At 39.1% G+C, this 24,146-nt stretch overlaps 1 protein-coding gene across 1 annotated transcript; it reads right to left on the bottom strand.

Annotated features, from left to right (window-relative positions):
• Positions 1-5,664: 5,664 nt before the first annotated feature.
• On the bottom strand, positions 5,665-21,456 carry st18 (ST18 C2H2C-type zinc finger transcription factor). The gene is made up of 18 exons (XM_053438392.1): positions 21,269-21,456; positions 16,833-17,534; positions 16,010-16,144; positions 15,073-15,163; positions 14,883-14,975; positions 14,120-14,328; positions 13,678-13,877; positions 11,555-11,800; positions 10,569-10,678; positions 9,866-9,928; positions 9,481-9,549; positions 9,144-9,206; positions 8,568-8,648; positions 6,976-7,197; positions 6,721-6,809; positions 6,481-6,584; positions 6,227-6,373; positions 5,665-6,101 (listed from the first exon to the last, which is right to left on the bottom strand). The coding sequence occupies exons 1-18, from the start codon at positions 21,441-21,443 to the stop codon at positions 5,961-5,963; spliced, it is 2,940 nt and encodes a 979-aa protein (XP_053294367.1). The 5' UTR covers positions 21,444-21,456; the 3' UTR covers positions 5,665-5,960.
• Between the last annotated feature and the right edge of the window lie 2,690 nt (positions 21,457-24,146).

Here is a 24,146-nt window from a genome sequence, read left to right as displayed (position 1 = left end):
GGTCTGAGAGTGTTGTCGACAGAGGGAAGCACTGTTGCTTCACATCTCATCATCCATCTATCCATCATTCTATCTATCTGTCCATCTATCCGCCTATCTGACTATATATATGACTATATATATATATTCATCCATCTATCTATTCATCTATCTGACTATCAATCTGACTATCTATCTATCTATCTATCTATCTATCTATCTATCTATCTATCTATCTATCTATCTATCTATCTATCTGTCCATCTATCTATTCATCTATCGTCTATCTGACTATATATATATATATATATATTCATCCATCTATCTATCTATCCATGTATCTATCTATCCATCTATCTGACTATATATATATATTCATCCATCCATATATCCATCTATCTATCTATCTATCTATCTATCTATCTATCTATCTATCTATCTATCTATCTATCTATCTATCCATCTATCTATCTATCCATCCATCATTCTATCTATCTGTCCATCTGACTATATATATATATATTCATCTATCTATCTATCTTTCTATCTATCAATCTATCTTTCTATCTATCTATTCTAGTGTTATAGGTTGAGTTTGGACCACCTCTGAACTGTTGGTTATAGTTGCATTTAACAGATTATATTCTGAATCCTTATTGTAAGTTTGGCCTTTATCAGCAGAGTACTGTATACCTACATATACAGTAAAAGATGTAGGAAGTACTTTAAAACCATAGTACAAGCACCTCAAATATGCACGTAAATACAGTATTTGAGCAAACGTATGCAGTATCTGTCCATCTAGAGAAAAGCTGTTGTTAGCAAACACAAAAATAATCGATCAATGATTAATTTTACTTCCGTTTGTTTATTCATTTCATTACTGTGTAGTTTGATGCATGTTTTCCATCTATTTGAATTGGAATCATACTAAACGGTGCCCTCCGTCTGTGTTTGTATCTAATAAAACAGCCACTGGCAGCTTAACAAATCATCACACCCTAAATACTGATTCAAACTTAACAAGAACAGAATCGTAATGTGTCTGTGATAATAAGTGAGTCTGTGAACCTGGGATGATCCCTGAAAACTTGGCCCACCCTCCCCCCCTTACAAAGTTCCCTTAAGGAAAGGCCTAAATTTAGCCTGCTCTGCCCTGGTCTGCCCTGGAAGTGTGGGAATAGACCATCAGGTTTAATAAGGAAGGATTCATGGCCGCTCTCTAGCAAACAGAGCCGAGGGACCAGGGACCTCACATCACCTCATCTTTCTTCACCTCCACCAAGGAGGTTGCGTTTCCAACCCCCATGTGTTTGTTTGTTATCATGATTACACAGAAACCACTTGACAGATTTCCATGAAACTCAGTGGAAGGATGCATAATGGGTTCAGGGAGCGGATCCAGGTTTTGTTATTTTTCACTTTCTTTATCATAGCAAGAGAGGACATTTTTCACTATATTCTTTAATTTCCCATTTAAAATTCATGGATGTTTATAAAAGAGAAATCTGCCATGTTTAGGGGGACTCACTTCTATATATTCGGGTCGTGGCACATTGATCGAACCTAAGGAGGAGTGATCCTCTCTACTAAGTGCCATTCTAGTTTTGTAGCCTTCTATATATTTGTATGTGATAAATACGCAGTCCGTTCAAGCACATTTAGAAAATTGACAAAACCAAAGCAGCAGTTGTTCTGTTTTCCATCGTCCGTCAGGTCATCAAAGAGTTTTAGAGACACAACTCTCTGCCTAACCTGATTGTCGATTCCTAGAAAGTAGAGTAGATCAGCATCAGCTCTAATCAAAACTATTTCCTCGTGATCAGTAAAAGTCGAACAGGTTGATTTCACTATTTTTTCTACATTTTGTGGCAGAACCCTTCTCCTGCTGGTTGTCGTCTAAGTTGAGCAGCACTGACCGGGAGTGAAAAGAAACTATTATTAGAACGAAACACACGAGAATGCAGAGAGTTGAATTTGGGTTCATTCAAGTCCCTCTTGTAACTGAAGCTCCACTCGTCCGGGTTCATTAGTCGTGTCACTCACGGCCTCGAGGAGCCTGACTAATGAATCTCCGACCTTTTTCTTAGCAGAACGTCAGGATGACAGAACGAGGAGCCACAGTCAGGATTGCAGGAATACAGACTTACATGGCCAGAGCTAATTTTAACCAGATACAATATTTGATTTAACACATCCTTAATTATTTGTATTCATTGCACTCCTCCATGGTAGGATGATTTGATCTCCCTGCTCGATATTCTGCCTTCTGAATTCAATTATATTGGAGAAACACTGAGTTAATTCAGGTTTGCTTGAACTATTAATTATAATTTCTGTGTACAAATAGTCAAATTTAAAGCAAGTGGATCAAAAAACATTGCTGCTATTATGTATATTTCCTCCTAATGTCATTATAATGAGAACTTGTAAAGCAGCGTCCTCAGCTAGCGCCCTAATAAAGTATATCTGACTATTTCAAGAGTATATCATGAAGTCACATTCAGCAGGATCCTGGATCTGCTTCTTCTGTTATTTCCATGAAGGCAAACATTCCCGTGCCTCCGTGCTTTATCAGATGGCTGTGAACAGACTGTTTACTTCAGCAGGGTGAGCTGAGGTCACATCCCTCCCAGTGTGTGTGTGTGTGTGTGTGGCCGTCAAGTTGCCCTATATATCTGTAGCACTCTCACATTATACACACACAGCACATATACATTACAGGAAGTCTGTGTGGTGACAGGGAAAATGTATGTGGTGGATTGAGTGTCAGATTCTCAATAGTGCGTTTGTTACTACACACCACACGTCCAACCTTGGTTTAAAGTTATACACAATCAGCTTTTGTTTCAATCCGGACTTTGACTGTAATTTGTTCTTATCTCACACTTCTCTCTGTAAATAAATACTTAATAGATTCATGCATTTGATTAATTTCTATTTGTGCAACGTTCACCAGCATCTCTGAAGCACTGGAATTATCAATAATTTGTAATCACTGTTGAGATTTTCTTTTCTCATATCATCAATTTGGTCTGTAAAATGTCAGAAAAGTGGAAATGGCCTGTTGAGTCTTTAAATGTCTTGTGCAAAACACAAAGATTACTGCAAACTATAGAAACAGGATAAAGATTCCATTGAATAGTCTGTTTCACTCTTGAATCATGAGGTTTGCCATGTTTAGAATTTGTTTCTTCCTGTTTATATATATATTGACATAACAATATCTGTACCACACCTGTTTGGCCTTTTGTTTACATCTTAATTCATTCATCAGTTTTTCATTGGTTTCTGAACAGCACTGATATCCTCTTTTAATATCTTTTTAGTAATTCTTGTGTTATTGTTTTTATAGCAGAATAATCTTCTACGAACAGTTGTCTCAGTTTTCAAAAATCTGTAAAACTGAGTTGGGAGAAGTGGAGTTCGTCAAAGTAACTAATTAGTTGATTGGCACAAAAATTGCCTGCAACTAATTTGATAACTGATTGATAGCTTGTGTTATTTTCATCTTGAAATTCACTAATAATTTTAGCTCTAGCTTCGGAAATGTGGAGATTTTCAATGAAAATTTAAACTGATCTCGATACTAAGAGACAACAAGCGATGGAAAGGCGGCACATCTGGGCTTTAATAAGCTGGATCATAAATTTTTTTTATCATAATATTTGTCATTGCAGTACATTACTTATTTAGATTTCTACTTGCAAACACTTCCTGGTGTTGAGTTTTAAGTGTGAGCACCACTGCCCCCTGTTGTTTTGGGTGCAGTGCCTAATATTTACCACTGGGTGATGCTAATGCCTAAGGAAAGTTGATAACTGGAGTCAGATACATTTGAGAAACCACACAACCATTTGAAAAGTTTATTTCTACCATACACAAACTGTACAACACAGCGCATATCTGTTTATTATGAAAGAGTAAAAGTAATAGGAAGTTTCAATTTACAAACTACTCCAAATGAAAAACAAAGCATTACATTTGAATGTAAAAGAAAAGAAATACAATACAATTTCATATCATACTAATATCTTTCCACAAAAAAGCATTTCACAATACAAAACACCAATTACTAACGGGGAAAAATAAATATCATTCACAAAACTTCCTGAGCAAACGATGTGTGGTATAGGAATTAAATAGAATAAATTATAAATAGAGGATTGTTAGTTTTAAAGAACGAGATTCAGTTTTTAAAAGATTAAAATTCTTTAAAACATATCGAGTATTTAGATAAAATAGGGTCTTGTTTTTTTTTCTTCTGTAATTTGGCTCATTTGCTGTTACATTTTTTTCTTCTTTGAACTGTCGCAGGCTACATGTCTTTGACTTCCCTCCTTTTGCAGAAATGAAACAACGTATTGCTCAAATGAATTACCGTTATTATTATTTTCTGGGATTAGCCTCAAGGTAAATTAAGACACATGTAACGACTACAGCGTCCCGTCTCTCTCTTGTTGGTGAAGTCAAGGGCAGTGTGGTGAACTCAAAACAATTAATCATGGAAATACAAAAGTGCAATCGATGCAAACAAACAACTGATTAGCCATCAACTATCACGTGTCTCCGTTTTCATTTCTCTCTTTTTTTTTTTCTTTCTCTTTTTGCATTTACTGATTGAATTTGTGTGACTTGTGGCCGGCTTGGTTTTGGAAACAGCTACTTTTCAGATCTGCCCCAAGCGTTACAGGAATATTCAAACTGTGAGAACGGTTGAAATGTTAAGGCTTGTAAGCAGTTTAAGATAAAACAGGAGCAGATGTATTTTTTAAAAATTCATTTCTTTTTGAAAATTCACTCCTTTCCTTTTCTCCCTCTCCATGCTCGCATCAAAGTTCAGATCAACACCAGACTTCTCAATCTCAGTCGGGATACTTGAAAAGATAATTCTGAGATTACAGCTACTGAGACACCGGTAGTTCAACAGTCATCAGGAACGTCTCCTTCTATGAAAATAATTGTACTGTATAATAAATTAGACACCATCCACGTAATACTGTCCTACCACAAAACATAGTACTCATATATTTGTATGGATTCATATACATTTAGGCACATACTATATGCACACTCCCACGTGTGTGCACAGAAGGCAGTTTAATATCTATACTTTTTTTTTTTTTTTTTTTTCAAAGAAAGACATCTTGACAAAGTGGACTTTAGATTTTAGTTTCTCTCCGGTTGTGGCCCGCTGTGCGAAGCTGAATCGGACATTCGGTTCACTGAGGGACGTTGCATGTTTGCTCAGTGTCACTTCCTGGTTGCATTCAACTGTAATTTGTTGTGAAGGAAAAGGTACATTGCATTTTTTTTTTTTTACCTCAGTGTTCACTTTGTCTCACCATACATTCAGGTTCCAATAAAGAAAGCAAAAGCAATGCTTAAAAATATTGATGCTTAGATATTTTGGTAGTTTTTTTCTTTTTTTTTAAACTTTGAAGAGAGATCCAACTTATCGTCTGATAATAATAATAATGATAATAATAATAATATACCTTTTTTCAACACTAGATGGCGAAAGTATGCCATGAAATTGGAATGTGCTTCTATGTTATTTACAATGTGCAGAAAGTAAAACAGATTTCTCAGATATTAATCATTTACAATTCAAGAAATAAATAAAAATAGAGGAAATAAATACACTGATGAACAAATATAATAATAATAATAATAAATAGCGATAATATAATAATGACATGAACACATACAGATTAAAATCAAGCAAACCATACAAAATAATTAAGTGCAAGAGGGGTAAGAATCTCACCAGGGTAAACCTATCAAGTGAATGCAGAAACAGTAAAAGCATTACAGATCCGGCTGGTCATTTTCTCAGTGCAGTGTGTTTACCGGGAAATGCCAAACGCATTTCCAAAAGCCTCGTCTTGCACATGCAGCCAAGCCAGCACTCTTCAGTGAAATGGAGCTATCTAGTGCCATTATCCCAAGTCGAAGGAACCTCTTGGTAGCTCCACAGCTTAAACATGGATGCCCTTAATAGCCTGTTTGATATTATCCAAGAGGGCCTTGCACTCCGGAGAGTATTCATGCTCCGAGTTGTTGTACATGTCAGTTAATGTGTTCACATAGGCTTCAAAATTATGCTCACTGATGGGTCCCTGCAACACAAACACGTCAAACTATTAGTGACAACAGCACAACAAGACAATTCATACAAGATTTCTTCCAGGACAGGTTAGATATAATGAGTTGTGGTGGAGTCTGTGGTAGAGGCTTACTGTACCATTTGAGGCAGCTGAATGTCAGTTAGACTGTTTATGAGAGCTTGGCTGAGGCAAGCGAGCTCCTTCAGAAGGCTGTCGTTGTGCTGTTCGATCATCTTGTTCTCCTCCTCAATTGTCTTCAGGTTACACTCCATGGACGAGATCTGCTTTCGTGTACAAAGACAAAAAATAAATAAAGACGCTTGTCAAACCGAGCGAGCGAAGATCTCGAGCTGTCCGTCCCCAGAGAGAACTTGTGGGAGTAGAGACTAACCTGGGTTTGGAGTTGCATCATGTCTGCTTCTATCTTCATGTTGGACTCATTCAGTTCCTCTATTTCATGATCCAAATGCTGAACGTCGTCTGTGTCTTCAACGCCTGAGTCAAAACAGATAATCTATCATGTTCAAACTGCTGATATTCATGTTATTGTTGATATTGTTAACATTTTTATATATATAACAGTTAAATACTCATATTTTCGCACCACACTCTACGTCTGAGTATAGCTTACCACTGCTGGCTTTCAGTTTGATAGTCATCATCTCTTCCTCGGAGTGTTTCTTCTTGATGCTCTGTGCGTTCAGTGGGCAACCTGACAAGCTAATTCAGCAGGACACAAATACAAATCAGTTTAGGTGCAAAAGCATCAGCAAACTTCATCACAAACAGAGACTGTGAACGGGGGTAAACAAGGTGCCATTGTAAGAAAGCAACATGTCCACCAGCAGCATTGTTTAGAGATAAAATGGAGGACAGGCGACCTCACCTTCTGTGAGTGGCAAACACATTATTGGCGTGTCCAAGGCCGTTGCAGCCAGGCAAGGGACAATGGGGCAGTTCCTGTTTATTGGCCTTCCAGGCAAAGGGCAGCCCGTTGATGGACGACTCCTTCTGTCTTTTGGCAGCGAGTGGACAACTGCCTGCACTGCGGTGGGATGTGTATTTTCCCGATATATGGCCCTGTCCGTCACATCCAATAACTGGACACCTACAAGAGAAACCAGCAAAGAGTTGTGCATGTTATAAATCTGTTCACAGGACTGAGTCACACAGGAAACATGTACGCAATTTCAATTTCTGAAACATTTTAATTGCACCAAATAGCAACCACTTTGTTGTTCAACTGCAAAAACACGAAACTAAATCATTCACTGAGATTATGACAAAATCTCTCTTTCAATAACTAGACCGGAAGATTTGTTAACCATTACGTTGATTAATCCGCAGCCAAATGCTGATTAAAAATGAAGTCGCCAAAACTACAAATGGACTCAAATAATCACATTAACTACAAGTTACTAATCCACGGAAACTTGAGTCTGAACGGACGCTGCGTTCGGTGCACGGATTCGCAGGTGACTGATATTTGCGCTTGAAAAAGCACAAGCACAACTGGCGCTGAATATCACTGAGTTTGTCAGTTGTGTTTTCAGGTCTGTTTTCTGCAGGTCAGTAATGGAGTGACATGAATTACAGATAATTGTCATGTATCCCCTCATGCGAAAGAATGTAATTTGGAGGTGGCTCACCCTTTCCCTTATTGATAAAGGTGAAAGGTCACCTGAGATGATACAAATGGCACGCGGCGCTGCAGAGTGCTGCTGCAAAAAGCCTGTTTCAGCATTTTGTTACTCGACAGCACGGCAGCACTTAGAGGACAAAACAACACCGGTCCCATTACTTACATCTACCACAGGTATGAAGCTTGATGCAAGGCACCAGGACAATGGAGGCATCCCATATGGCCCACTGTTTACAATAATCTAGGGACTACCCTCCCCCTGTCTCTCCCATTCTCTCTTAATGTGTATGAGATCTATTCCAGTCTAATTCCTAAGCTCGTGCCCTTGCATTAGTAATTAAAAAGAAAAATCAGTGTCCAGATGTATAAGTAAACAAGGGCTCATATATCTGACTTTGGATTTAAACTGCAAATCAATTACATTATATTTTTTCCAATAACACTTTCACAGGCAGCAGTGATTAAGCTGCAAATGAGTGCAATGCCATCAGAGCAGGCCATTCAACATTTTCTTAGTTCCCTGTAATTACAAAGGAAGCTCTCGGTGAAGAGTGATAAGCCAGATATTCCATTCAGAAAATAGCAAAAAAATATAAAAAGCCCTGAAAAAAAAATCCCACAAAACCACACTGCTAATCCTTAGAAAATAATTCACTAATGTTCCGACAAGAGAAGTATTATTTTCTTTGTTTAACTTAATGGCCTGCAGGTATAATGCCCCCCCACCCCCCCCGGCACAAGCGCATGACACATTTCAACAATGTTTCTTGTTTTATTTTTTAAACACAAAAACATGACAGCGACAGCATAGGATGAGAAAAAAATAAAAATCTTACTTAAGCTCTGGCTCATCTTTGTCATCCTTGTTTGGTGTGAGCTTCAAACCTCCTTTTCTGGCACGTGGACATCCTGACAAGCTAGGAACGGTCGGATAAATACAATCGGTTAACATGAAGGAAAATCTAAACAAAGGCTCAAATCATACAGGCAGTAGCTTGTGGAATTTAAATGTTCAGTGTTTAACCAAATCTTAATTTATAAAAATATAGATGGAGCGAAATAAATGGAAAAGCTTTAATATAATTTATAGAGATGGATAGACAAGTTAAATAATGCCAACACAATGTATCACTCTATCCAAATGATTTGAAAACACTTCCTCCTCGTGAGAAATAATCTTTTTCCTGTTACCAGTGTGGAAAAGAAATGACATGAAATCTATATGGATGCAAGCTATGTGACATAGACACATCGATAGGAAATGCAGCCAACAAAATGAGTAAAAAAACAAGAACTCAAAAAGTGCAACATGTTTGCGATATAAAGTGAGAATTTCACCATCTGTTTGAATGTCATACATCTGACAAAATGTATTTCATGCTCAGTTGCGGTGGCTTTTTTTCCTCCGTTACCTTCTGTGCGAAGCATAGTTCCCAGTCACATGTCCAGATCCATCACAACCAGGTGTTGGGCACCTGCAGGTGGAGAGACACAGAGACCAGGTGCTTTTTACAGCAAAAGACTGCGAGCAGAGCGGAGCGAAGGATTCATGCTAATATGCAGAGAGAGAGTGCAAATAGCAAACAACTTCATGTGGAGTGTGGGGGGATATGAGAGTGGGAAAGGAAAGGAGAGGAGAGGAGAGGAAAGGAAAGCATTGAACTCAGCAGCCCTTCGCTAAGACAAAAAAAAAAAACAAGCTGCCTAGTTTAACGTGAAAAATCCTTTAGCAGTTTTCAAAACACGTACTTTAGTTCCTGAGAGTTGGCTGCCATCAGTGATTTGAGTGTTTTGTCAGCCAGGGGACATCCAGACACACTAGAGAGGATAAGGAGCTAACAGTCATTTTAATGCACTCTTTGATCACAGCCGAATTAAATAATCTCAATACAATGTCTCAACGCATATTTATACAAAAATATTTAAAAAACACAATTCCACTGCCTCCTTGTGAAAAAAAGAAGAAGCTTTTTCCAGTCACCAGTGTGGAAAAGCAATGACATGAGATCTAAGAACACACGCTATGTGACATTTTCAACTGGAACAATCAGCACAATTAAACAATCAGCACAGTTTCCCTTGTCTATATATTTGCTATGGCTGGTGCTAATAAGAGTGTAATTAATTTCAGTACCTCCGATGTGATGCATAATTCCCCGTCACATGGCCGCTGCCGTCACAGCCTGGGGTCGGACAGCTGCAGGAGAGCACAAAGCATTTAATACACAGATTACTCCACTTCCCACAGACTTTGCAAAGCTTGAACTGAATCTTTGTCTTTGACACTGAGAACCTTTTCATGGGCATTAAAAGATAATAAAATAAAAGAGTTAGTATAGCGGGAAGTTTAGTAGAAAATTATTATTTTGTATTTTTGTCTCTGAGTGTCACTGAGGAAAATCGAGGGGGGGTAGGGGGGTGGGGGTGCTTTGCTGCGGAAACTAGAGGATTCCTACTTTTTTCTCGTGGTGTGATTCTCAAGAGGAGACCCAGCAGAGCATGCACTCTATTACTACAAGAATCAAGAGTTGTAAGCTTGTACGGGACATACAGGGAGAAAACTCACTTTCAAATTTCAAATTTCTCCTCCACATGAACCTGTAGACATACCAGGTGCAATCATATGTAACACACAGAGTTTCATTGGTGTGTTTTGTCTCACTTGTATCAAAGCTGTCCAATTTACACAAAAGGTATGGTTTGGAGTTACAGTCCCCCCCCCCCCGTTTTTTTAATCTTTGATACTGACCATCTGCCAACTGAAAGGGAAGCTCGCGTTATGCACAGCTGACTGAGTAAATGTGCCTCGAGAACTTTCAGTCATAGACGCAACATACCTCAAAAGCTCTTTCTTTGAGTCTCGTAATAGCAGCTTGGTTTTGGGGCTTAACATGCTGCCGTCTCCTAGATAGTGCTGGTCCTCCAAGGAGACCTGATCGTAATCTTCCTGCGGAGAAAGATGAGATAAAGGAGAAAAAAAAGTGACTAAGACTCCAAAATAAGAAACCTGAAAACAATCTGCAATGACCTAAAAGTGAATAATTAATGAAAACCAGGGTATAATACTCTTAAAACAAAAGCCCTGTGGGTTAGAGAGCAATGCAAAGAGATTACGCTTAAGGATACTTATACTGTAGTAAATCATACATCCATTTAAAGTCATACTTAATCCACATAGTATTTATGATGTATGGACAGGACGTATGGATTTCCTCTTTTTTTTCCACAGACAAGTCGGTGCAGTCACCAGATGTTGTGTGATTTAAAAGCAGGTCAATGGAAAAACTCATGATATCAACTACACACAAATTGCACTTGTTAAATGAAGAAAAGAAAAAAACCTTTGCAGCCCAGATTGAGCCTCATTCATCAAGTGATGTGTGGAGACTAGATAAAAACATCCTTATTATGTTTCCTTGATAGAACTATGTAATTTTATAACATGATAAGGAATTACTTGAATTGAATGTGTATATAATATGTTTCGACAGTTGAATAATTAGGGGGGGGGGGGGTTGGAAGACTTGACCTCAATATTTCTGACCCAGGCCTTGCTGACCTGGAAACCTATGAAACTCTTATATACACACACACACACACCGTCTTTTACTTCCATTCTATGAAAGTGTTGCTCAGTCTCATTGTTTTATTTGAGCACTGTAATTGAAATGTATTAGTTTTGTGACTATTTACAAACTCATAAGTGTAAAACCAAAGGCCCCTTAATAAATTCTCCTCCTCCACGTCCCTCATGTGCTCTATGATCATCTTACATTTTTGAATTAGATTTAAAATGTCAGTTGCTGCTTAGTTTTTTCTTTACCTCTCTCTCCTGTAAAACGTGCACTTTGCTGAAGTTGACGGGGATGGGGCTCTCCCAGCTGTCCCTCTCACACAGCGGCTGGTAGAAGGCGGGGCTGATGAGCACGCTGCCGCCTTTGGCCACAGTGGACTCGGGGGGAGACAGCGGGTCGTCTGAAGGTGGCTTCGTCTGGGCTTTCGCACTCTCTTTACATTTCTTCATGCTCAAGTCCAAGGTGCCATTTTCATCCACTTCTATTAGCATGTCCTAAAGACAAAAATGATTTCATCTTTCAATTGATAACATCATGTTGGGGGAGAGTAAATAAAATAAATAAAATATGTCTTGTATGTGTAGCGCGTGAAAACAAATTATTACATTTTTTAATCAATCTGTTAGTATTTTTAAGTAAAACATTGAGATGCCTGATTGATGTGAAGGCAACGCTATGTTTCATTTGAAATTTCTTTATAAACATGGGAAAATTCAGCCACAAAATTTAAAAGTATATAAAACAGACAGTGGTTATCTCACACGAGACAAAGTACCAAACTAAGCCAGCGCTAATTCTGCTGAACACAAAAAAATAATCACTGGTGTGTAGTTTTTCAGTGACAGCTGTGTCATCTGTTTTCTAGGACACACAACCAAGATGGCAGCTGGGGGTGGGGTGGGGTGTGGGGCGCGAGTGAGGGGTGGGGGGGTGGGGGGTGGCGGGGGCTGCTGGTTTTAGGTCATCATTATTATAGCAAAAATTAAAAAGCTTAATGTGGCATAAGTTTCCCCCCGCTGACAGATGTGTTTGTCGTTTTTTGTGCTGAAATGCAATCGCCCGATGACTTATGGCTGTTTTATGGTATTAAAAGTTTTACCTCATTAAATGGTGAAATCCTTTCCCATAAATGGAACCAATTATTCCACGCATATGTTTCATTAAAGCCTATACATCAGTATTTTTTTGCAACAAAGGGGGAGCCTTTCAGATTAATTAAAGGGTATAATTTTCATGAACATTGGATGTGGCTGTCCACTTTAATTATGCAGCCGTTCATGATGTGTGTACCTAATCAAAACAACACCGGTGACTTTCTGTGATTTATTTAGACTTTTGTTTTATGGCTAAAAACTAAAACTAAGGATTTTGTTCTTTTTTTGCTCTTACTAATTAATTAATGATGTAATTTCAGACTCTTGCACTGTTAAATTAGTATATCGGCTTAGTTTCCACTCACTAAAGGGATGATTTTTTTGTGTGTCAGATATTTCAAAGTGTAATATACATATGCAGATAAGGTAAAGCATGCAACACCATATAACGCTCTAAATATGGCCCCCTTTTTCAGACTGGAAAGCTGTTCTTTATGTGTCTCTCCAAGACAACTAAGCTGTAAATGAGAGCAGATGATTAACTTGCTAACACTGTTTTATTCATTCAGTGGGCTGGTACCTGGTACAGGGCCACATTCTCAGCTCACCAAGCTGGGAGACAAGGATCTGTGCTGTGTAGGTGTGGAAACCTTGAATCATCTACAGTACGGTGTATGTAACCCACAGAATGTGATCAATATTAATCACCAAGTGAGTTTGAACACAATGCTGGGTCGGAGACGCAGACAGCTGAAGAGATTTTGGACCGCGCTCATTTCCATTAAAGAGTTTGGATTTTGTGCGAATTAAACTTTTCAGATGTTAACTCCTTTAGCTGATTGGCTTAATCCATTAAAACGCTTTTTAAGACTATCTGGTGTAGACACACAGCCTCTGCTGGATCACATAACTAAGCAAAATATCCTCAGCCATCTGCAGTGGGCAAGATGCATTTTCAGACAACAGTTCAGGGTTTTTACATGCCAGCTGATGTCGAAACTAAATACAATACCACATGTTTTATAAAAAAAATAGAGGAGTATTTGTAATTGGGAAGGAAGGCTTATTGTATTTCGTCTTTTGACGTGATTACACGGATTTTCACGTGTGTCCATTAAAGCTTTACGGAGTGGAAACCTCCTTGTTTTTCTGCCATCAGAACACCAGGTTCCCTTTGCCAAATTTTGTCTTTTGATGTCTTCCCTTTTTATACACAAATCAGAGTTCCTTTAAAATGACCACATTAAAAACCTTTCCAAGTGGTCTAATTTGATTACCTTTGTGGAGGTTGCCAAGGGCCGGCCGGCGACCGCCTCCATGTTCTTCCGGTAGTGAGTGGAGAGGTTAAGGATGGCGGCAGTCGTAGCTTCAGCTTGGAGACCATCTTCTTTTATGAATTCACTCGGCGGGCTGTGCTGTCCAGAGGTGGTCAATCGGCCACCTGGAGCACCGAGGAAGCCAGGATACTGCTGAGGGGCTAAACAACAAATAATTGGTGAATAATTTAGTTGCTGAGACACCAGGTGTTCTACCAAACTTAATAGGAACACAAGTTTAAGTAATCACTGAACTGAAAAATGTGGAAACCCTTAAGCAAGAACAAACTGATAAACATGATATCTGGAAAAAGATTATTATTCATTTGGGGGCTAAAACTAAGTCTACATTCTGCAAACATATGACAAAAAATGTTCATCTTACAAAATATATAAAGCTTACAATCTGGGAAATGTGACATATCCTGGTCCTGGTTGGTCCCCGTCAGAGGCTGCTTGCCGAAGACCTGTGCATCAAAGCTGGCGTAATCAAAGCGGATCCTGCTGAACTTGTCCATGTCTTTTGTGAGACTGGTTTGCAAAGCTGCTACTGGATGAGAGAGCCTGTAGTTCAACTGGTTCATCTCAAACTTCTTCATCAAGCCAATGGCTCTGCAGAAAGAAAAAAAAGAGAGAGAGAGAGAGAGACTTAATATTTTATTGTGTAAATCCTGTATAATAAGATTCCTCACAAGTTCATATGAAGTAGTTAAGAATAGACATTGTTTTAAACCATTCAGGGACGCCAGCACTTTTGTACACATGAGTCTGGGATCTGATGAGTGTTGTAGATCCACAGCCAGGTTGCCAGACTAATTAATATAGTAGGAGTGGGCATCCTGCCCATGATATATCCACAGGGAACAAAGAGTTCTGCTCTTTTATCATCTCTAATAGAGAGGAGCTCACAGGACCAGCAACCATTGCTTATGTCTGCCTGGAAAGCTGAAAATAGACTATGTGCGTTCTGCTGGGATCAGTGAATAAAAATATCCCACACTCTCTTCAACAATAATAGTGTTTATCACTTTTTTGCATAACCTCAGTTCAGCGTTTACAACTTTAGTCCACTACAGAGCTGAGTGTGCCGCCTGTCACAGTTATTTCTCTGCACATGTGACCACACTGAGAGCGGAGAAAATCCCCCACGTTATCTGGCATTATACCTTGGTGAGCGGTCAGGTGTTTGTCTGCATTTCAGGACGTCATCCTGAGGTTTGGAAACTTTCACTGCGGCGGCGATAGGGCAGCCTGAGAGACTGGTCGGGGAGGAAATCAAACACATTAGCCTAATACTGTAACTCATCTATGAACAGGGTATACAGATTTTCTAATGGCTCTCCCGTGTGGATGTACCTCCGGTGGGTGCTACGGTTGCTGTTGACATGGCCTCTTCCTGTGCACCCGGGTGTGGGGCACTTGAGGACGTTCTCATGCATGGCCAGGACTAGGGGGGGCACAAAGGAGATAGTTGTGGTAAAATAAATATGTCCAGAATAATTCAACATGAGAAACATAGGGAAGCTGACAAATTATAATATGGTAAACACATGCATATATATATATTTATATTTATGTATTTACAGTGTATTTAGGAAATAATACATTTTCATACATTAAACAGAGCTTTATGTAACTGGTTGGTACATTAGAGACTATAGAGCAAAGATCCTACAGAGACAGACGGAAAAAAGCAAAAGGCTTTCTCACTACGAGGAACGCTGTAATGTGGCTGAAATGTAAATAGCTTAGTGCAAAGAGGGGAGTAACAAGACTGCTGATTATATTCTTCAAAACAAGCGCGTCGTTAAAGGTCCGCTCTGTATCCTTAGAAACTTCTTTTCTGTACATATTCTCCAATTAGTTTGTTAGAGTTGTCTATTTATTTTTGAATTCTGCGTTAGCTAGCCCTTTGATTTGCAAATACTGCCTCCAGTCTAAGAGCATGCGCTTTTTTGAAAAAGTTAATTACTTTTTCTGTTCCTTTTGTAACATTACTGTTTAATGTTGAATGTTTGTTGAGTTATATTGAAATGACTTAACAATCGCCAATGTGTGGGGGGGGAAGGAGAATTCAATATTCGCACATTACGAGAAAGAGAGAGGGGGTGAGAGAAAGAAATCCTTTAAGTTTATTTGAAAAGTTTCAAGCTCATCTTTGAATTGAACTAAACGTATGAGCAGGTCTTTCTATTCTTTGGGCTCGTGCTAAGAGGATTTCAATAACTGGGGCTGATTGTAAATCCTAAAACTGGCAGTTTTAATCATCCGTTATACCGCTGGTGCGACTTACTCTCTGGAGGAACTCGGACTTTGTGAGGACACCCAGACAAACTCCTGTGATGTGGGTAAAGGCCGGTGACATGTCCGGTTCCGTCACAACCAGGGGTCGGACACTTTATATCCTTTTTATCAGTCCTGGGAGAATCTGTAGACACAGCACAATAAGACAAAAAATGTAATAGATTCAAAATACTGATGCATAAACAAACTTTGTGTTCCGCCAAGAAATGTGATATATATCCTGCATATAATGCTCTTGTCCCATATACGTATTGAACATAAGTCCACAGATTGAAATATCATGAGAAGGCAGACACTTTTTTTTCACAAAACGCATCTATTAATCTCTCATTTTAGTTAAGGCTGCAGTTCAACACAGAGCATTCACTTCTTAATTCCCATCCATCGAAAGATTACATCTAGGATTACACATTTAGCCGCAGTCATTTGAAGAATCAGAGGGAAACATGAGAGGTACTTTAGGAGGATTTAAGACTTATGGTCATGGTTAAATATCCAGTTGATTCCTATCAAAATCCAATATTCTGAGTAGTAGCAATTCCATCAGAAAATTTGTTCTTCTTTATTTGAGTCAGTTTATTTATTATTTCACTTGTTGCCAAAATGTTTTTAGTATTTAAGAGGATTTTCTCCTTCCGATTTAAACCTATGGATGCTTCTTTTATTCCTTTAATGTTTTTTTGAGCATCCAATCATCCAAATCACAAGTGGTCGATCTGACTTACGCTGAATGGAGATACAATAGTGAAAAAGGTCTGTTCCCGTATACTGATCTCTTTTCACATTGCAGGTCTCTTCCTCTTTATTGTTACCTTTTCCTCCATGATAGCTGAGTCTGCCCTCCATGTCCATCATCCTGTGGTGCCTCCTCTCGTTGGTCATCTGCTCCATGAGGAATCGGTCCATTTCCCTGTAGGCATGATGCAGGGCCTGTCTTTGCTCTGTCTGCAAAACCATGGCCTGCTCCAACAGGCTGAGGTTCACCCGCCCTCGGCTCATTTCGAGGCCTCTCTCATGGAGGCCCAGCGCCCAGCCGTCCAGCCGAGGTGGCCTCTCCACCTCCATCTCCCCCTCGCTGTCCTCCTCTGTAGGGGGCGGCCTGTATCTCAAAGCCTCGGCTTGAAAGATGCTCGCTCTACCCATCGCAGCCCCTAGTTCTGAGTGCGGCTCTTCTTTAACATGTCCGTTCCTGCCTGACAGGTCTTCTGAGGCCTGGGAGGGACTGCAGCCTGAGCCATTCAACCTGGCAGAGAGAGACAGAGGCTCCCACTCAGCTTCCCTAAAGTCTCCTATTGGACTCTGAGGCGAAGATGTACCGCTCATCCTGCCTCGACTTGTGTCTTCTTCTTCGTTATTAAGGAGCTCCTCTTCATCCTGATCCATCAGAGGTTCAGATGTGTCTGGCTCACACTGGGGAGAGTTATCGGATGTAACTTCTGACCAGTTGGACTTTGCTGCAGCATCATGGAAGCCATTTCTGTTGGCCACTCCATTCATTGCATTTAAGTTTCCATCTAAGACAACAAGAAAACACATATTAGTTTACACATGTTTTTCATGTTCTTTTCGACCCCTTACTCACACACAGGATAAGAATTGTTTGTCCTCTGTAATCTTCTCCAAATCCTTTATTACTTCTCAATGAATAATATCTTCAGAAAAACATGTTTTTATAACCATCATAGAGGATTTATAAGAACACATGTTGAAATGGAAATGAAAATCATAAGGTTGTGAGATTTCCAAGTAATTCTTCGAGTCTTTTAGAAAACATACATGACCCTTCTCTCTGCTAGTGGAACATGAAACCTGGAGATGAGGAACACTGTTGTTTTCCTTCGCCCTCTGTGTCTCCAATTAAAGAAACAATGCTGAATAGATTTGAAATAAGATTACGGAGGGATTTACGGTGCACTGGATAGTGAACATCAGTTTTTAAGTAGTAATGTGTATTTTTAAATGCAAGCTAAGCAGCAACATGTTGTCATCTGTGAAGAAAAATATTTTAAAAACACAAAAATTGTTGTTTCTACTGATTAGAAGAAGGGAAGTGAAGAGGATTCTTGAAAACACAGATGGAGAAAATCACAAACACCAAGATAATAGAGAGACATTTCTATGAGCTGCTGGTGTGTGTGTGTGTGTGTGTGTGTGTGTGTGTGTGTGTGTGTGTGTGTGTGTGTGTGTGTGTGTGTGTGTGTGTTTGTGTGTGTGTGTGTGTGTGTGTGTGTGTGTGTGAGCTTGTGAGCGTGTATGTTTGAGCGTGGGTCTGGCAGAACTTGGTTCAGGAGGAACCGGCCATACATTGACTGACTTGTTGGATGAAAGTATCAAAAGCACAACAGGAATGAGAAGCTTCACAAATTACTGTGGCAAAAAATAGCCACAAAAATACAAGTAAGATTAATATACATTATAGATATATTTCAATATTTCAATATATTTAAAATTATGAGTAGTAGTAGATTGTCAAACTTTTTTTTCAATTAATTTAACTCAAATAACAACTATCAACCAAATTAAGAATGAATTTCATTGAAATATACATTTTAAAAGGCTATTTTTTTATATAATTAAAATCATTTATATGAATGATGTGGATCTTATTGAGAAAAATATCCTCCATTTCCTGTTTGTTTTTTAATGAAAAATATGAACCCACAAGAAACCAATACAATGCTGACTGTTAAAAACAATTGAATAAACTTTAGAAAATTAGAAAAAAGCTTTTCTAACGTTAATATATTTTTCATATATAATATAAATTACTGTACTAGATTTTGAGCGTTAGGCTTCTTTTTTTAAATCCTTGTGGGTGAGATAAGATACCGTGTACGCTACATGCATTATTCCAGATTAATGAAATATATTTGTGATTCCTGGTAAATTTTAACACTCATTTTGTATAATCTCTCTTTTCTCCAGCTGGGTTTGCTGCGTGCTCTTAATAATTGAATTAGCATTGACCTTTGGCCTTGCATCTTTTAGAATAATCCAGAAAGCCACAAGATTGTGTGAAACGCAGAGAGTCTGATCGGTGGAGCAGACAAAGAGGGTTAGGGTTATTATCCCTCAAAATGCATCTGAGACAACACTTTATTAACGCCACTGATAATATTAAGTCGTGGTCAGTGATTAACAATGGAAAGATATCATCTGGATTGATTCAACAAAATCTCCCCTGATCCCCAAAACCAATGAAACTTATACTCGATTAAGGCGCTTTGGACTTTGAGGGTTTTTACTTTCAGCAGGCTGGACTCTATATCCTCTTAAGTGGCCGGACACCACAGACTGACCCCAAAGTAGGATTCAATAGACTGAGAAGATAGATAGCGATAGAGTGTGAGAGTCAAATCACACAGATATGGGCATTATCAGGCAGCTTCTTCTCATTAATGGGAGCATCACACAAACTTAATCCTCCGCAAAAGAGCTTAAAATGTGACAGAAATTATCGAGCACTACAAAAAAAAAAAAAAACTGTTTCATATGATTTGGGGCATTTTTGTTTGCAGTGGATTTGACATGTCTGACAAATACACTGTTCCCGGGCAACATTACAATGTGTCTCTATCTGTTCCCTGCTGTGGACAATATTTGAAAATGGGGTGTCTGGAGACAAACCCTGTCGAAGAAGAAAAATTAAAGCCAGTTACACGTATTTACATTTATGAGGGAAGCAACAAGGGTTTTGTTTTTCATCCAGATGGACTCCCAGGCCTGACACAGCCGCATACAGTCAGAAAAGCACACAGACGTATACACAGACAGACAGACACACACACACACACACACACACACACACACACACACGCACATACACACACAAGTGCAAAAAGGGAAAGAGATTGAGGAAAAAAACTTGGATCCCTCCAGTGGTTTGTGTGTTGGAACAGGTGAACAGTTTGTACTCCAGAATAGCCATTACCAGCACTCTGCAGCAGGGCTGCAGTTGGCTGGAGTTGAACACAGTGTGGCTCGACCAAACGAGGGGCTTATTTTCCTCCCTTTTTGTTAAAATGCAGATATGACCAGCTTCCCACTGCAAAAATTCATAATGCCTGCGGTTCACTTTTTCCAATTTTTCATTTTCCCACAGAAAATAGGCCCCAAATCTGATAACAGCAAAACATGTTGTGAATATGTTTCTATCATTATCCGTGTTCATTTGACACTCATTAGACCTTTTTTTTTTTTTACACTGGCTGGATTTGTTTTGTTTTAAAGCTATCGTCCCCTGAATATCAGGTTCAGATGGCGAATATATACAGCAGTCAATCAATGTGGGGTGATAAAACAAAAACATGTCCAGAATACACAACAACAAAAGGAAAAACTGATGATGCACAGTGAATTACTTAGATAATTGTAATGTAATATGAACTCAGGAAACAAATAAATTCCATTTCCAATGAATCCACACAATTCAGTGAGCTACTCTCCTGGTCCATTTAACTACACACATGTGTACTATAATGAGCTGTAGACATTATGCCTAATTATGTATTAGACTGTGTTAGAGGGCCCAACAAAAGCTTTTGAAAGGGACAATTACGTTTGTTGCTTAGTTACATCGTTAAAAATATACCAAATCAGTGCAGATTATAGTGGGTGAGAATGCACATGTACACCACAAGCATTGTTGCCAAATGCACAAAATACAATTCATTGGGAAAAAATTAAAATATTTTCACTATTGAAAGGGACAGCGGCATAAGTGAAAATAAACAGTTTTAACTGTTGTTGATGAAATCCTCCTGTGGCTGATGAAATCTTTGTAAAAAATAAACAACAACAACCAAGCCAAGCCAAGCGGTGCTGACAACTCATTTGTTTTTCACAATAGGCCACTTCAATAACCATTCTATATAAAAGAGTGGAGGAAGTTTAATTTAAATCAAAGTGAACTGGTGCACTCCCCCATTCAAATGTTCATTCTATGCATTCAATGGGATTGAACTGGCTATTGAATGAGGACAGATGAGGGGTCTGAAATCTGGCCTCATCAAACGAGGGTAAAGCCACGCCAAAAATATCATGGCAGATCAGCTGTCAAAACTTCAATTTGTGGACGTGAGACACAACTAATGTGGACCCAGCAGTGTAGTCTTTCACTTCCACTGCACAATGACTGCGGCTGCTGGCTGATGGCAGAGGGAGGGAAATATGAATGCAACAGATGGGATTTTAAAATTCAGCGTCAATTGTTCATCAAAACAGACAAAACAACAGGACATCTGTTTACCTGCTGGAGTGTCAATGTTCCTCAGCTCTTCTTTGTCCTGTGGCGGTGCCAGGTCCTCGCTCTCCTCTTCACATGCCTCGCTGGGGCTGTAGTGGCGGGGCTTCATCAGCAGGGACTTTCTCTTGTTGACGGGGGCGCCCTGCACCCCTTCCTGAGCACTCCTCTTCCTCGCCATGGACCCATATGGGCTGGAGGGAAGAGGGGAGCAGACAAAAAGCACAGCAGGGTCAGCAGAGGCTTCAGTTGGCTCATTGTAATGTTCAACAACAAAAATTTAAGACTTTAAGACAAACATGAACAACTGTTCACATCATTTATATTGTACCTGTGAGTGTCAGCCATGCAGTCGGCCAGCCCTGTGAAATAAAGGCCAAGATAGAACAGATAAAAAAGTCATGTTTACATTTCCACTACAGTAGAGCAGCATCTGTCAATATATTCTTCATCAAAGGTCCAAGGTGACTCACCACTTTTGGGCTATCACTAATGAAATTTTACGACGTTCTTCAAATATTTGTTTTGGAGATAATGTTTTCGGGATGATAGCAGCAGGGCTAACACCGCCTCATCCAGCCTTTTACCATATATTGTATTCTCTTTTACAATGCCATCGGGTACAATCAGCATAAGGACGGAGAAGTGGTCTCTTCATTGATCTGAAAAGCTTTTCATTCAGTTTGCTCGTTCTCTGAGGGACAAACAACATGATCTAAAGGCTAAATCAATTTTTCCCAGAGGCCCGCATCAATCTCATTCACAAGTTCTACCCGTGCTCCCATGAAGCACAACCAATAATAACACTTTTCATGAATTTCCTCAAATGTAGTAATAGCTCTAACGTGAGCCGGCGAGCCTCAGAGGCCCCGCACACTTGCATAATGACATATCCAGTCTAGAGGTTTTCAATCACACAACATATGCACACTCCTTAACTAATTTGAGCCAGTGTTCCAATTTAATGAAGTTATTCCCCTCTGAATAATGAAATGGCAGTGCAGTGCTCTTCAGACCGGTAAGATAATACATAAAATTGACAGTTATAAAGTTGAATTGTTGAACTGATACCCCTAACCCATGGTGGTAAGTGGAGTAAGTGTGTGCGTGTGTGTGTGTGTGTGTATGTGCGTGTGTGGTGTTACACTAAAACTAAAAGCTGTACTCACCTGTGCTACTGTTACATGTGTTCATGGTTTGCTCCTCACCATCACACTCCATCTGTAAATAAATAAAACATTGAAAATACACATGAGCCACAACTGATTTATTTTATTCTAAATGTAAAAAAGAGCTTAAACATAGCAGTGGATTTTTTCGTCAGTCACCCAAAAGCCAGTCAACCGTAAAATTTGTATGCACGGCAGCATCTCTGGCAGCTCCTAAAAGAGCCATAATATTCATACACATAAAGTATAATGTTCGAGGGAAAAGTTTCAAAGGTGAGTAAAACGTAATGACTCTAAATAATGATATTGACGCAAGGACAGCACCTCGCTGTGTGTGTTTAGACAAAAATAGTTGCTAAAATCCATCCACTCTCACTGGCTGTTGCTTGTGGGTCCCAAATAAAACCTATTAAACATAATTATTCCGGGCTGATGGTGGCGCATAGTGGTCACAGGCCAGTGAAATCTGTGAGTCATAGGATATGCTGTTACTTTTCCCTGGTAATGGGAAACATGACTCCTCTCTCTCGTTTGCTGTTGTGATTGAAGGCACTGACCTGTCATACATTTATAATAGGGGAGCAGGTGTGGCAGTGATGGACCTTAATTTCCTTTAATAAACCTTTTATGTGCCACACTCTTAATGCCACGCCGGGCCCTCCGAGGTCCTGCTCATAATAGGTTCATTACTTTTGATTACTACAGCCTATTGAGACAAACAACTCCCAAACACTATAGATTACATTCTGTAAAAACGAATGTAGCTCATTAGATCGGAACACTTTTCCACACAGACATGTTTCAACATTTTGGATGAATTTGTTGTTCTGTAGGCAAAATGTTGCTCTTATGTGCTGCAATCGGAGTCTGTAACATGGACGTTAATCAAAGTTCAAAATGATGTTATCAGTTTATCTAAATATCACCACTGAGTCACACACGTTTATTGCCAAGGTTGTTTATTTTTTCTTTCTTTGCTTGACATTTAGACCTGCTCCTGTTGTGCAGAAATTAAAACAACACTATTTTATCACTTTCATTCATAGTTCCTCTGGTTAATCATTAAAAAGATTACTGCAATAATAATAGATTGCTAGAGTGAGTTAAATACAAAAAAGCGAAAGGGCATACTACAAGAATAAATAAATTTGTGTTGCAATTCATCATTTTATATTAAGTCGTATGTTTGTTCAACCAATGAATAACAGGTATAAGGTTGTTTCATACATCTGACTGTGGCTCTGTTTTCTTTTCCAGCACAATGAGAACAGTATCCAGTTTCACAGGTTACATAAGTTTTAGCCTGGCAAGAAATCTGAAACCTTTTTTTGTCGGTTTTTGTATGATCTGTCGTTTGAATGGTTTTTGGATCTAAAGATGTAATTCACACGACAAGAAGCCTAACATGACAACAGGAAAGGCCTCGGTAGATGCTCCAGTTTATTAACAGGTCATTCTGGCATGAAAACAACATGACAAACGTGATGCTAAGCAGAACAAATAGATACATTCAAGGTCTATATGTATACGGTTAAAGATTGGGAATGGGTTTTCCAATCATCTTGGGTTTGATTTCCATTTGTCTCAGTTAGAAATTCAACTAACAAAGACTTGAGATCTAAAACCCCACAGTACATTGCATGCTTGCTTTAAAAAAAGTACTTGATTGTTATATTAAACCTTCTCTCCGAACTTCCTGTTGTGGTTTAAGAAGA

Source organism: Pleuronectes platessa, chromosome 13 (genome assembly GCF_947347685.1).
Source record: "Pleuronectes platessa chromosome 13, fPlePla1.1, whole genome shotgun sequence".
Lineage (NCBI taxonomy): Eukaryota > Metazoa > Chordata > Actinopteri > Pleuronectiformes > Pleuronectidae > Pleuronectes > Pleuronectes platessa.
This window is presented reverse-complemented; position numbering and strand designations above follow the sequence as displayed.

Coding starts and splice junctions, on each gene's coding strand:
- st18 (XM_053438392.1), bottom strand. CDS start 21,443: ATGGCGAGGAAGAGGAGTGCTCAGGAAGGGGTGCAGGGCGCCCCCGTC. Junction 17,535..21,268: donor GAACATTGACACTCCAGCAG/GTAAACAGATGT, acceptor TTGTTGTCTTAG/ATGGAAACTTAAATGCAATG. Junction 9,207..9,480: donor GCCAACTCTCAGGAACTAAA/GTACGTGTTTTG, acceptor CTCCACCTGCAG/GTGCCCAACACCTGGTTGTG.